Here is a 14,301-nt window from a genome sequence, read left to right as displayed (position 1 = left end):
CTTGAATGCATTGGTACAGGGAACCACTTCCTAAATATAACCCCAGTAGCACAGACACTGAGAGAAACAATTAATAAATGGACCTCCTGAAACTAAGAAGCTTCTGTGAAGCAAAGGACACGGTCAACAAGATAAAACGACATCCTACAAAATGGGAAAAGATCTTCACCAACCGCACATCAGATAGAGGGCTGATCTCCAAAATATACAAAGAACTCAAGAAATTGGTCATCAAAAGAACAAATAATCCAATTAAAAAAAAATGGAGTACAGACCTAAACAGAGAACTCTCAATAGAGGAATCTAAAATGACTAAAAGACACTTAAGGAAATGTTCAACATCCTTAGTCATCAGAGAAATGCAAATCCCTGAGATTCCATCTTACATCTGTAAGAATGGCCAAAATCAAAAACACTAATGGCAACTTATGCTAGAGAGGTTGTGGGGTAAAGGGAACACTCCTGCATTGCTAGTGAGAATGCAGGCTGGTACAACCCCTGTGGATATCAGTATGGTGATTTCTCAGAAAATTAGGAAACAACCTTCCTCAAGACCCAGCAACATCACTTTTGGGCATAAACCCAAAGGATGCCCAACTGTGCCACAACAGCATGTGCTCAACAACTATGTTCATAGCAGCATCGTTTGTCATAGCCAGAACCTGGAAACAACCTAAATGTCCCTTGACTGAAGAGTGGATAAGAAAAATGTGGTACATTTACATAATGGAGTATTACACAGCAAAAAAATAATGACATCTTGAAGTTTGTGGGCAAATGGATGAATCTAGAAAACATCATTTTGAGTGAGGTAATCCAGACCCAGAACGACAAATATCATATGTACCCACTCATAAGTGGCTTTTAGACATAAAGCAAAATAAAACAAGCCTACAATTCACAATCCCAGAGAACCTAGACAGCAATGAGGACCCCAAGAGAAACATACATGGATCTAATGTACATGGGAAGTAGTAAAAGACAAGATCTCCTGAGTAAATTGGGAGCATCGGGACCTTTGGAGACGGTTGAAGGAGAGGGGTGGGGAAGGGAGAGAAGCAGAGAAAAATATATAGCTCAATAAAAACAATAAAAAAGAAAAAAGAAGAGGAATTAAGCTCAAAAAAGAGAGAAAGAAACGTTTGAGTTGAGTTGATCAATCAATGACTACAGGAATGTGAAAGAAGAGAGACCCAGGTTTCTGGCCTGTGATCCCAAGTGGACGTGGCATCATCTGTTAAGGGTAGGGGACCCTGCAGATGGTTTAGGGACACTGACCATCAATTTATTTTGTAAGTGCTGAGTGCCATACACTATTGCATATTCATAAAGAGTGTTCAGTAATGTTGAGCACACAGACTCAAAGATGATCACTAAAAGTTCATGAGAACATGGATGGGATTTCATTAGTGTGAAGAAAGCAGCCGATGCTGTGCCTGAGGATGGAGCACCCCAGGAACAGAAGAAGCATCTGTGGTCAAAACTTCAGGGATATCAATTATGGAGAACCAGAAGATGACAGGAAAGGCCCAAGGGCAGCGGCTGGAGATAGAACACCGTGGGACTCATGACCCAGGGGAAAAGTGTTTCAAGAAGGAAATGGCAACAAAGCCAAGTTCTTCTAAGACATCCCCAGATCAGGGCCAAGTGTTACAGTTTAAGAATTTCTATCAGGAAGGGTGTGGAGGGAGCAGGTGGGGAGAGACACACATGACAAGGGATTCAGATCATTTCTGAGATCCAACTTTGGTAGGGCAGGGTTCTTAGCATGTTTAGCTGTGCCATACTGTCCCAACAACACCTGGGAACACTCTTTAGCCCTAATGAAAGAGTTTAATGAGCGGAAAGCTATGACTTGATCCTTGTTGATGTGGTGTCCTCCATCGTCATCATCACAGAAGGAAACCACAGAGACAAGTGAGCTAGGAACACTCCAGAGCCTCATCCACAGTAAACCAGACATGTCAAAAACGTCGTCAATAAACATAGAGCAGTGAGTTTAGATATCAACACTTGAGCTAGCTAGAGTAAGCATTCAAAATGCAGGCCGATGGTACATGTTCAGTCAGAATATTATCTCTCTGGGAGGGGATCTCAGTTATCTTGGTGAGGATCCACAGGAAGGACACTGTCCAGGGCAGCAGAGAGCTGACTTGAGGGTGACTTAGAGAAATACTACACGTCAGAATCCTGCTACCCAGTCACCCACAGTACCACAACAGGCTCTGTTATATATATAAATGAAGATTAAATATCAGAATAAGAAAAGGAAGCGCTGGTGTATGGTTGACTGATCAGAAACAAGAGTCTTTTAGGGGTTATCATTCTTCTAAGTTCCTATTTCTAGGTTCAACATTGAAGTTGTTAAGAGTCAGATGGTCACAGCATCCCAGACCCAATGTTGCTTTTGATGAACCAAGGATTCCAAAGGAGCCAGACCCTCTCACTCCCTCTGATAGTTTCAACATGCCTTGGAGGTTGCTTTTGCTGCTGTAACAAACACACCCGAGGCTGAGCTGATTTTGTTTGCAGTTCTCCAAAGCCAACTGCTTAGCAAAAGTGACTGCATGGTGTCTGGTGCAGTCTCATGACGGCCATGCAGAACAGAACTGGAGGAGACATGGGGACATGTCTTACAGCAACCCACTTTCACTGTAATGAAAACAATGAAACATGCCACCTGACTCGCTCCCCCAAATCAGAGTACCTCCAGAAACTCTCAGTTCATTCATGGGGTACAGGTCCCATGGTCTGTTCAACTCTCACTAGGTTCTGCCTCTAAGACCCCACCGACTCTCTACAACATACATGGGGACTGAGGTTCTAGCACAAGGACCCTTGAGGTCAGACCTCATACAAAGGTTGTCAAAATCCCAACACCATCTTCCTGTACAGGGCTCCTTCTACCTAGACCAGGCTCTGTTACCCATTTTCTGTGTTACCTTCATTCAGCCTGAGTTCAGCTGAAAGAATGGTGGTCTTCTATGCATGAAGAGCGACAAAGCAAGATTTCTCCCAATCCATTAGCAATTGCCACCAGATCCCCACTGTGCGTGCGTGTGTGTGTGTGTGTGTGTGTGTGTGTGTGTCTGTCTGTCTGTCTGTCTTTCTGTCTGTATCCTGGGATCATGAGGAGCAGATGAAAAGTCCCACAGACATAAGAAGGCGTTGAAAAGCCACAAACGGAAAGCGCCAAAGCACCCAGGTGTTCTCGTCAGTTTGGACTGCGACAAACGAAGTGTGTGCGAATAAGTCATTTTTGACAACAGAGGTTTATTGCTTATAGTCTGAAGGCTGGCAAGGCCAAGAGCAAGGTCCCGGCAGATGCTGTGTCTAATGGGGCCTATTTATCACACGCGGCACCCTCTCTGTGCGTAGAGAGAACAGCCGAGCTCTCAAACGTCTCTTTCTAAAGGGTGCTCGTCCTGTTCTCGCAGGGTCTGCCACCTCCTGGCATCACTGTTTCAGGGATTCAATGTCAATAATGAATCTAGGGGTGGGCATAAGCATTCAGTCCTAGGACAAGGGCACGGAACCTCCTGTGGCGCCCGAGAGGAGGTCCTCAGATACCTTTGAAGTGACGCTGGATCCAACTGAACAGTAACTGCAGTTGGCTGGCTTGTTTGGGGTTTTCTGTTCGGTTGACTGGTTGTGTGGTCATGTGGGTGGGGGTGATTTAGGCAGTTTGTCAATGGGCTGGGCAGTTGGATGGGTGAGTGGCTGGTTGGGTGGGTGGTTGTATGGTTGTGCGGGTGGGTGGTTATTTAGGCAGTTTGTCAATGGGCTGGGCAGTTGGATGGGTGGGTGGCTGGTTGTGTGGGTGGTTGTATGGTTGTGCGGATGGTGGTTATTTAGGCAGTTTGTCGGTGGGCTGGGCAGTTGGATGGGTGAGTGGTTGTTTGGGTGGGTGGTTATGTGGTTGTGCGGGTGGGTGGTTATTTAGGCAGTTTTCCGGTGGGCAAGGCAGTTGGTTGGGTGGGTGACTGGTTGGGTGAGTGGTGGTGATTTAGGCAGTTTGTCGGTGGGCTGGGTGTTCCTGGTTGTTCTGTGGTACTGGTGATTGAGCCTAGAGCCTTGACACACGAGTGTGCCTTCCACCACAGAGCCACTTCCTCAACCCAGTCTGTTTGTTTTGGAGAGAGGTGCTTGGTTGTGTTTTATTTTTATTTTTTAATCATACCCTGCCAGGAGATTTAAAGGTCACCATGTCAAGTTCTCTTGCTCACACATAACAAATGAGTAAGGCAACTTCAGCAAAGCATGCGACCTGTGCACAGTGAGCAAGAGCCACATTTGGCTGTGATACCTCTCTCACCTCACAACAAGGGACTCTGGGGTCCATGGAGTAGAAACAAACTCTGTAGCAAGGCTTTTGAAATATTTTTTATTTAAATGTTGATCATTTAAATATTTATTCATTTATTTACTTTGTACTTGTGTACAGACATGTGCATATAAGTGTATGTGTATATGTGCTTGTGTGTATGTGAAGCTCAGAGGACAGCTGGCAGGAGGCAGTTCTATCCAGGGTCTTAGGGATCAAACTCAGGTCCTCAGGCTTGGTGGCAATCACCTTACCTACTGAGCCATTTGCTCTCTCATCCTTTTTAAAAACATTTTTTTTTTCTGATCTTACCCTTTACAATTGCACTGTATTTCACAAGTCATGTGAAAAGGCAAATCCCAGCATCCTTTGATACAGATCAGTCTCTGTTTGTGTTGAGCGATCATCAGAGACACAGAAGAGAAACTAACATTTACAAACTCCGCTCCGAGATGTCCGCTCGGAGATGCCCTGCCAGGTCATGGGCAAGCCAGCAGGGCAATGATTGAAATGAAATTAAAAGAGTAACTTAATGTAGCTAACATTCCATTGCCAGGAGTTTCATAAACCACTATAACTCAACCTGAAGGACCACACAGAGCCCATGTTTAACAGAGATTTACCTAGGTATAGTCACAGGGTGTTATGCGAATATCATTCTGGGGTGTATGGGTATGCATAAAGACTGCAGGAAAAGCTGGGGTTCTAAAAGCTAATTGACCTTCGTTTGAAATAGAAAAGGAACTCTAAATAGAGCGTAATTAACAGTTTTATTCCCTATATAAGAATATTCAAAATTATTGAAGTCACCTAAATAATGTATCTCTTAACAGACTGCAAAGAAACTAAAGGACAGGGGGGTGGGAGGGGAAAATGGGGAGAAGCATCAGTCCACCCTTCCCCCACCATGGTGCCATGAGCATGTATTCAAATCTCCAGAAATCTTTCGCCTGCGTTCTGAAAACCAAATCCAGGCAACTGCAGTTGAAGAGGCTGAGGCCTGGGGTTCACTGGGGTTCCATCCCTAACTACGCCCTACTCCATCGGAGCACCGGGCAGACGGGTGAGCCTGGCAGCCCCTCATAGACTGTCACGTCCTCACCTACTTCAGGGTGAGGTCATACACCTACAGAAGCAGACACCCAGGGAGCCCATCCGCTCCATCTCAGGGAGCACTCCACGGGAAACCTGAGCTCTGTCTTAGAGGTGCTTTCTCCCTGGAATGTTCTGAAGGGTGGCAACATGAAGGGCAGAAGCTAAGTGAACCCTGAGGTGTGCTCACTGGCTCGGCTGTGGAGCTGGGTCTGGTGTCTTAGAGCATTGAGAAAGAAGGGTGGAAGAGAAGCCAGAGAAGGAGAAATCAGTACTCTCGGTCTGTCGTGGGAGCTAGCAGACTAGATAAAGGACTGAGGGCCCCAACTGTGACAAAGACGTCTTTCTGTCCTGTGTTCTGTACTGTTCTCCGGTATCAGCCCACCACACTGGTCCATTTGGCATTCCTCATCTGGGCCAAGTCATAAGGACTTTTCTCTGTAGCCCCGTTTTGTGAAGAGCTGTGTAATAAAGGAGACTGTATATGCAGCTATGCTTTCTTCAATGTAAGTTCAACACAAAAAGGTGTGTCTTCCCATGCGAAGGTAGAGTCATTGCTTTGGAATCTGTAGTGGCCTGAGCCTCTTTAATTACCTTGTCGCTCATAGAATGTGTGTACGCCATCCCAAGCTTGTCTTCCTATTGCTAAAAATTCTCTAACAGTGGCCTGGAGTTAGGCCTCTGTCTGAAGACAAAGAACAGAAGAGAGGTCCCCAGTAGAGAGGCCATGATGCTCGCTTGGATGCAAGGAGACAGAACTTCTCATTCCTGCGAGACCGTGGGGATTTTGCAAAGAGGAGAATGGAGGCTCTAGGGCCCCTTCTCCTTCTATGGTCTTGATGCAAAAGCAGCCCTTCTGAACCCTGGCCGTGCTGCCCATCTCATTAGACAGCACCACCATGCCAACAGCCAGGTTAGCAGCTCACATTTTAAAAGACATTGTTTTGGGAATTTCAGAGCAAGACACGCCCGTGCCACACTCTGACATAAAGATTTTCAGAGAGTCACCGGGCACCCTCTCTTCTTCCACTGCTGGTGCCGGGACTGGAGCCCCCGGTGGGTCCCTAGCTGAAGCTTCCGGGAGCTATAAAGCCAGGAGAAGCTCGTCTGAACATTAAAAGCAAAGTTCTCCACTTACAAGGAGGCCAGAGTCCTCGAGACAGGGTAACCAGTTAGTGATGTCTGTGGTGGGATCCTGAAAGTCCCACTTCCTGTCTCCATGACACCTGCAGAAAGAACTTAGTGTCCACATGCTGTCTCTCTGTGGAGAGAAGTGATAACTTGGGGAATATTCGTGCACTCATCTCCAGATCAATATTTATGATTTCCCAATCTCTCGGACACTCTAGAGAGTGTAGTGAGTGGTGGGGGGAATCCTGATGGTGTGGGATCTTTGCCTTTTTAATGGAGATCGACCAGCAATCAAACGTGGGGCTAAAATTATCAGGCTGCCTTAGTGCTCCGGTCTCTGCCATGTGGGGCAGCAGGCTGAGACTTGTATTGAAAATAGCTTGACAAAGTAGATCATGAAAAATGACCAAGCAACTAGAATCTATGGTTCTAGGCTCTTTTGTGCGAGCTCTCCCTCCCTCCTTCTCTCTCTCTCTCTCTCTTTCTCTCTCTCTCTCTCCCTCCCTCCCTCCCTCCCTCCCTCCCTCCCTCCCCGCATATAAACATATGCACATACCAGCCAAACAAAAAAATTCTGTCATCCATAAATAATATCTTCTATCCTGTATCCCCATACTAATTTATAGTCATCAAGACGAACTAGATACTAACATTGCTCAAAGGGCTGGCAGATGCAATGCCATATTCTACTTCATGGCTTTTGTTTACAAGAAACATTCTAGCAATGAAGAAGAACCAAGGTGGCCTAAAGATTATGGCAGTGTATGGTCCCCAGTAAAGGCTTGATAGTGTTTCTCTCCGTAATAGATGAGCAATAAGTTCAAACCGGGGAAAATGGCTTGCTACTTAATGCAAAAAAAAAAAGTGATGTGATGAGGAGAAATTAAATTTTCCTTCCCCAACTAAACAAAAACTCTAGGTTTTACCCTTCAGTAGCCTAGATATGGTCAGAGATCTCAGAGATCAAATGGATTGTCCCTAAGGGGAAAGAGGCTCAACCATCAGCTGCTCAGCCAGCTCTTCACCCTAGTCAACAACTCTGGAAGAGATGCAACGGAAGGTTTATGGGCTGGAAGCAGCGAATGACCTTAAACAGACCTACAGGCAGCATGAGGGAGCTGGGATCACTTTGCTTCAACCTCCCACCGCTTGCTTGTAACAATATATAAGCCAGCTCTTCTCTTGACTCCAAGCACTCTGAATTCCCATAAGGAAGTATCACTTTTCAAAGAAGAAAATCAAACACATTTTCCTGGACATCCAATGATGGGAGGTGGGAGAGAGTCGGGTCACAAGGGTCACGGGGCATTTTACCCAGCACAACAGAAGGGGATGGAAGGTGTGAAACTGAAAAGACTCCAAACGGTTCTGCTGAGCCGAGAGATGGGCACACCTTCACTATGTGGACAGCAAGGTTTCACCTCTGGCTTGCAGATTGTCTTAGAAATGATTAACTTTGCAGTTATCAAAAAAGTCCAGTGTGACTTGTGCAACCACACTCAAAACTAAATGCCGAAAAACTGCGTCCTGAAGTTCTAGAATCATCAGTGGAGGAGCTGCCGAGTGGATACCACATTGATGCCTTTGGTTGAATCTTTGTGAATGCCAGGATGTTTTAAACACAATTAATTGCAATAGCAAAGCTTATTAAGGTACCAGGGCCAAAATCAATGTATTAATGGCACAGCATTACTGTGCTTAACCAGGCAATGGTAAAATGCACATAGATGGTCTGGCAATAGAAGCTGTGAATTCTACTTCTGTTGTGCTAAGAGAAAGAAATATTAGACTAGGTTCCAATCATTGCCCCCAGTTCAGAGAATACCACTCAAGAAGTCCAGAAAAGGATCCCTACTGGCCACCATAAACACATGTCATGTTAAAACGCATGACTCCCACAATGTGGATTACTGAATGCTACAGACCTGGCCATTGGAAAGCAAAAGTTTACCATGGTAAGCTGGTTTTAACTATAAATTAAGATGGCAAGCTCGGCTGTGTATTTTACCTCACACTTGGATGAGACTTAACATTGCCCTTTGCAATACACTTGGGCATTTGACACAGTGTGGAAACCTAGATGGCCATAATCCCAGCAACAGTGCACCACCATGTGACATCACCATGGTGGCATTAACCATGTACAGACATCAACAGCTGGCAATGGACACTGAGCATACATTAGCCATCCTCACAGAGAAATACGGATCTAGGCAGATCAGCTGAGAAAAAAATGTCACAGACATGCTGTGACACCGAGATTTCTAATAAAATAGGTTCAAACAATGGTTCTGACATTACAGAGTCAAGTTGACTTCAACTCTGAACAAACCTGTTAGCTAATCTATGCATATATTTTCAAAATATTCTGATATTTCTCTAGAGAGAACCCTAAGGGGCACACACCGTGGTTGAAAATACACACACTAAAAGACACATTATCTTTCAATGTATATAGTCAGTTGTTGCTTTAGCAAGTTCTGAAGGCAGATTACAGGTATCCGTAATTCCCTTTTTCAAAGGCCAGAAACACGTAACTTTAGCAGTAGGCTGGTAAACTCAAGTGCTAGCCCAGGCTACATTAGGGATAGTACTGGACCAAATCAGAAAGTTTTTAAAGCATGGAATTCAGTTCCAACTTTAGCTTGTATCCTCTGGTCAAGTCATTCAAACAAACGCTGGCGTGAAGGAAAGGGTTCACAGATGTGCCATATTAGGCTGAGAATGAAACTAACTCAACTACTGATATTGAGTTCAAAATAATTGGTGCTTTCCAAAGAAGGATTGCAGTACATTTTACAGATAAAGATGCTAAGTGTGCGATCGGCAGGTTCAAGCACCACGGAGGGAATAAGTAGACAAAAATGCCTTCTCCAGACCTTGCCACTCCTCAGCCTGATGGGTATCACCAGCCTTCTCCTGCATCCTGAATCCTCAGTCACACAGTTCTCAGCCCCCTACCAATGGGTTTCCAAATCAGAGGGAGAAATATCAGACCAGATTAGGAACCGGGGTGTCACCATAGATTGAACAACTGTGGCTTTAGTAAATATTGAAAAAAAAATGGGAAGCTGCCTTCACGTGAAAAGAAGTAGCATCATCCAGAAGAAAAAAACCTAGAATGTTCCATCCAAACTGTTGGTTTCGTGTGTTCATCAGGCAGAAAGCTCTGGAAAGTTGACAGTAGAGCTCTTTTAACTTAAAGATACTTTTCTTTTCTTTCTTTTTTTTTTTTCAAGCTGGACTTAAAATGTTAGCGTGAAACAACTGATGAAGCAAGCACTGTGTCTCAGTTCTCTCATTCAATGTCTATCATCGAATTTTTAAAAGGCTGCAGAATCTAGCTCTGTAAATGTACCTTCTTGGTCTCCCAGCACCAGAAAGGCTCTAAGACCCACAAGGCCCCTCCATCTATCTGACATCTGCCTTCGGAAAGGCAAGGGTTCTGAGAAAGGCCACAGACTCTTCAGACAATCCCAGCTTTGGGCAGGCTTTGCTGGGGCCATACCCACCCTACGCTCCCACTGGGATGCTGGGATTGTCAAAGACTGGGAATCTGGCCCTTGGACTCAGCTGTTCACAGATCGGGCTCAGCTATGCCGGGCCTGCACACTCTACTCGACTGTCATTTCCTTCCACCCGAGTCCTAGAGCGTTGTCACCATCAGCAGAACAGCAAGATTAAAAAGGACTCTTGCTTACGTTAAAAAAACAAAACAGGTTATCCTATGCCTTTGGCATTGGCAGACGCATTGGCAGAAAACACTGTTGTACATTGGGGGGAGGGGGTGCATGCGCACTCGCCAACCGGAAGGCCACAGCCCAAGCCCTACTTTCAGGGCTGCTTTTCTCAGTCTCAAACGCTGTGACGATCACCCAGGAAACTTAGCTTTATACTCCTCTACCCAGATGAATAAAACCTTGTGTTCATGAGACATAAACGCCAAAACCGCTGGGAAAGGAAATGCAGGTGACCTCGGAATCTGGAGAAAGGGCTGTTGAATTCCTGTTTGGAGTGTATTTGTCACAAGACATCCAATAGAAAGAAAAGAAATACATTTCTCTGCTTCTCCATCAAGATGGGACAAATTGTAACCTTTCTAGGGACAGGAAGATCCCAGGCTAAAGCTACCATCCATTAGGGTACACTCGGCTTTGCCTTGCCACCCCGTCTAGTCCTAGAGAATTATTCAGCGGGCAATTAAGATTTATAATCCAAATGGTCTCAAAATCATATCTCTGAGAAGTCAAGTCCAAATTAAATCAACCCTGGCTTTTAGGTTCCCATGATCACATTTTCTCTTTTGAGCGAGTGCTTTTCGACACTCAGAACTACTCCTCTTACGGTGCATTCTCAGAGCGTCCCTGCAAGCAATCACCCCGGCAAAATCTGATAGATGATACAAAAAGGGTAAGTGGTCCAACCCCAAAGCTTAGGAAAAGTGTCAAGGGAGAGAGCCTCACTTCCTTCCACCGGTTTCTGAAAGTCCATGATTTTAGCCCCCTTTCTGGTAAATATTACTGAAACTTCTCACACAGCACAAACAGTATTTGACCAAACAAGAATGCTCCACTATAATTATCATGTATGTACAGCCTGAAACACACCCTTCACAACTTTGAAATGAGATGCACGTGGAGACAGAATATACATGCATTTATGGTTATATTTCTCTATATATGGAATCTTAGTGTCGCTCTTCACCAGCTGGTATAAACCAGTGACCCGGACAGGTAATTGACAGATGCCATCCCTGTGGTTGGGAAGGCATCCACACCTGGGGCATATTCCTGCCTAAGCCCTGAAGTGGAGGACAGAAAGAAGAAAAAGTACACGGAACTCACATTTCAGTGATGTTCTCCGGGTCGACACTGTTAGGTTCCAACCTTGGAAATGCCACGATGCCAGGAGAAGGCTCCGTACACCAAATCCTAGAGGCACTGCATTTGCAGGAAATGGGGCAGGCGAGAGAGGCCCTCCAGAAGCCCACAACCAGCCAACATAAGCCCCAGAGCCGCGCCATGGCGGGTCCATGCCACCTCGGCCAGGGCGACATCCCTCGCCGCCAGTGCCAGTCAGTCGGAGTGCTTGTCCCTACGCTGAGCCTGGCGTCCCCCGCCGGAGGGGGGGCTGTCCTGCGCCCTCTTGCTGCTCGGTGCCGGTGGCCTCCCGTGGAGTGGAGCCTACCAGAGGCTGAGCCTGCTGGGCTGAGCAGGTTGGCGCAGGCCAAAGGGTTCACAGTGGCGGGGACATCGTGGGCCGCTGCTCCAAGCCACAGGGCGGCTGCATCGTCCTACACGCCAGGCACCACACGGTGGATCTCCCTGGACTCTTTGGATCGTAGAACCGCTAAACCGGCACGGATATCGGTGCGCACCTCAGGGCTGAGGACAAACAGACATGGATGAGACTAAGCTAAGCGTAGTGACTACACACCACCAACTGGGACACAGTCCCTCGGTGCTCTCCTCACCCCCCACCAGACCCAAGCCTGTAGAATGGATGTCTGAGTGCCCAGCTCCCGCCCCGGAATCAACTTGTCCCACGCTGGCCCCCCAGTGTGCCCGCCCTCCCTCCAAGCCTGAGGCCAAGGCAGGAGAGGTCAGGAAAGGGTCTTTTAGAGCAGATCCCATGGCACAGGCCAAGCCAAGGACCCTCTAAAGAGGACTCGGAGCCTGCAGCGGCGACGGGGCCCCAATGATGCTGCAGAATCTTCCCCGGCTGCTGGGCGCGGGGAGGTGGGGGGAGCGGGCAGGTGGCGCGGCACGTCCCACCTGGGGAGCAACTGCGGCAGAGGGACAGTGCCGGCCGAGGCCACCGAGGACTGTCCGTGAGGCTCACCCGGCCTCCGGCCCCAAGCGCAGGGATCAGAGTGCAGCAGCAACAGCAGCAGCAGCAGCAGCAGCAGCAGCAACTGGGCTCTAACCCGCTGCCGCCGCCGCCGCCTCTGCTACTGCTGGCGAAGTGACGTGAGGGCTGACGCAGAGCAGGGGCAGAAACTCCAGAAAATTAGTATGAAATCCAAAAACACACACGCACGCACACACACACATACACACACACGAATAGCATAGCACCCTCCAGACAAAAGCAAGGCGGAGGGGAGGGAATCTGGGGGCGAGCAGGGAGGAGGAGGCTTGGTGCCAGCGGCTAGGCGCAGACAGCAGCATGTGGGAGTTCACACTCGCGCGCACGCACACACCTTGGCGGGATAGTTGTGCGGGTGTGCATGTGTGCGCGTGTGCGTGCGTGCATGCGTGTGTGTGTGTGTGTGTGTGTCCCTTTAGACCCAGGTACCTCTGAAATGCAGCGTTGCGCCGCTGGATGCTTCCTTGATCCCTAATTCTTACATCTCTTCCATACCGCAGTAGAGGCTAGCTCCCGGTTTTTGAAATGGAAGCCGGTCTTGGTTAGGCTCTGAAAAAATGCACTGATTCTTATTGTAGGAATCCTCCCTTTCCCTCTCCCTCCCCGCTGCGTTCTCCTTTCCCACCCTGCTCAAAAGGGAAAGCAAGCTAGTCCCAAAATATAGAAAAGGCAAGCTACACCCCCCACACGAAAATAAATATATAATGAGGTGCGTTGGCAACCAAGGACCGTTGCCCGGTTCCAGACCACCTATTTAGGGGTGGGTGGTTTCAAAGCTCTCCCTGACGGGATTTCTGCCTAAAGAGCGGAGCCTGCAGACACAAGTGTAGCTCTGATGGGCCTTTCTCCAGCCATTTGCGCCATAGACAGAGCCCAGTGTGGGGAAGGGAGCGCGCCTGCCGTGCAGTGGGTTCCCTAAATGCTCTGCACTGACCCTGGCCTGTGGAGTGGGCGGCTCCGCGTCATCTTCTCTTATTCTTTAACCTGGCAGGATGCTGCCATTCGAAGATCACAGCTTCATTCCCCACGACACCCACCTCCACGCGGGGCACCCAAGCCCCAGTCCCCTGCCCGGCCGTACCTTGTGCGTGTTCATGTGCACGCGCGCATGTGCGCGAACGCGTACCCTGAGCCCGCGCTGCCCCCAGCAGGATGTGCTTCCAGCTATCAAGAGGCCGGGCTCCGACAGCACCCTGGAGTCTCACTGGGGACACATGAGGCGATTCCGGAGGGTCGAGTGACAAACCGTAACTGCTGCGCGGGTGCAATTAAATGACCGCTATGGGCCATTCGCGAGCCAGGTCTGAGCCTCTTCTCACCATTTGCGGCTTTGACTGCCCGCATATCCGCAGTCATTTAAAAGGGAATCCGGTAGATGCGCCGCAGTGCCTGACACTTTCGAGGGCTCTGGTGCCCCCGCGCGGGGAGAAGAAGCCCAGCACTCTCGGATGTACTGGCTCAATACCACCATCCCAATGCCACGCTCTCACCAGGAACTGCGCTGCAGGCGCGCTCCAGCACCAGATGCGCAACCGCCGCGCTGAGTGCACATTACTGTCCAGATAGTGCGCCTCTCACCCGATTCAGTCAATCTCCTGCCTCGGAAGTCCTTCAAGCAACAAAAGACTATGTGCTGGAGTCCAGTTTAAGACATGAGAAAGGTCACCCATCTGCCAGCAAAGGCCAGGAATGAGAAGGATGGAGAAACCAGAGAAGTCAGGGTAAATGTTTGGGTCTCTGCACAATCTTAACACCACTACAAAATTAAATCCATCTAGAAGGGCTTTCTTCTAGATGCCACGACACTTAAATGCCTGGATGAAACCTGGAGCAAAAGCCAGCAAGTCACCTCACCCCTTCACTGAGCCCTGACACATGTGGAGGAC

General features: G+C 48.0%; 1 protein-coding gene across 5 annotated transcripts in view; it reads right to left on the bottom strand.

Annotated features, from left to right (window-relative positions):
• Ntrk2 (neurotrophic receptor tyrosine kinase 2) overlaps nt 1-13,757 on the bottom strand; it is a 340,618-nt gene extending 326,861 nt beyond the window's left edge. The window contains exons 1-3 of one of the 5 annotated variants that reach the window (XM_048447670.3): nt 13,497-13,757; nt 12,845-12,964; nt 11,392-11,931 (exon numbers count right to left, since the gene is read on the bottom strand). In XM_048447670.3, the coding sequence (XP_048303627.1) occupies nt 11,392-11,603 (212 nt within the window). In that variant the 5' untranslated portion in view covers nt 11,604-11,931; nt 12,845-12,964; nt 13,497-13,757. Of the gene's footprint in view, nt 1-11,391; nt 11,932-12,321; nt 12,586-12,844; nt 12,965-13,496 lie in introns of those variants that run through there. The other 4 variants (XM_085699633.2, XM_048447673.3, XM_048447672.3 and 1 more) reach the window with 4 other exon arrangements.
• Between the last annotated feature and the right edge of the window lie 544 nt (nt 13,758-14,301).

The sequence above is a fragment of the Myodes glareolus genome, chromosome 14 (genome assembly GCF_982192425.1).
Source record: "Myodes glareolus chromosome 14, mMyoGla1.1, whole genome shotgun sequence".
In the NCBI taxonomy this organism is placed as follows: domain Eukaryota; kingdom Metazoa; phylum Chordata; class Mammalia; order Rodentia; family Cricetidae; genus Myodes; species Myodes glareolus.
Note: the sequence above shows the minus strand (reverse complement) of the source record. Positions and strands in the feature narration are given on the sequence as shown.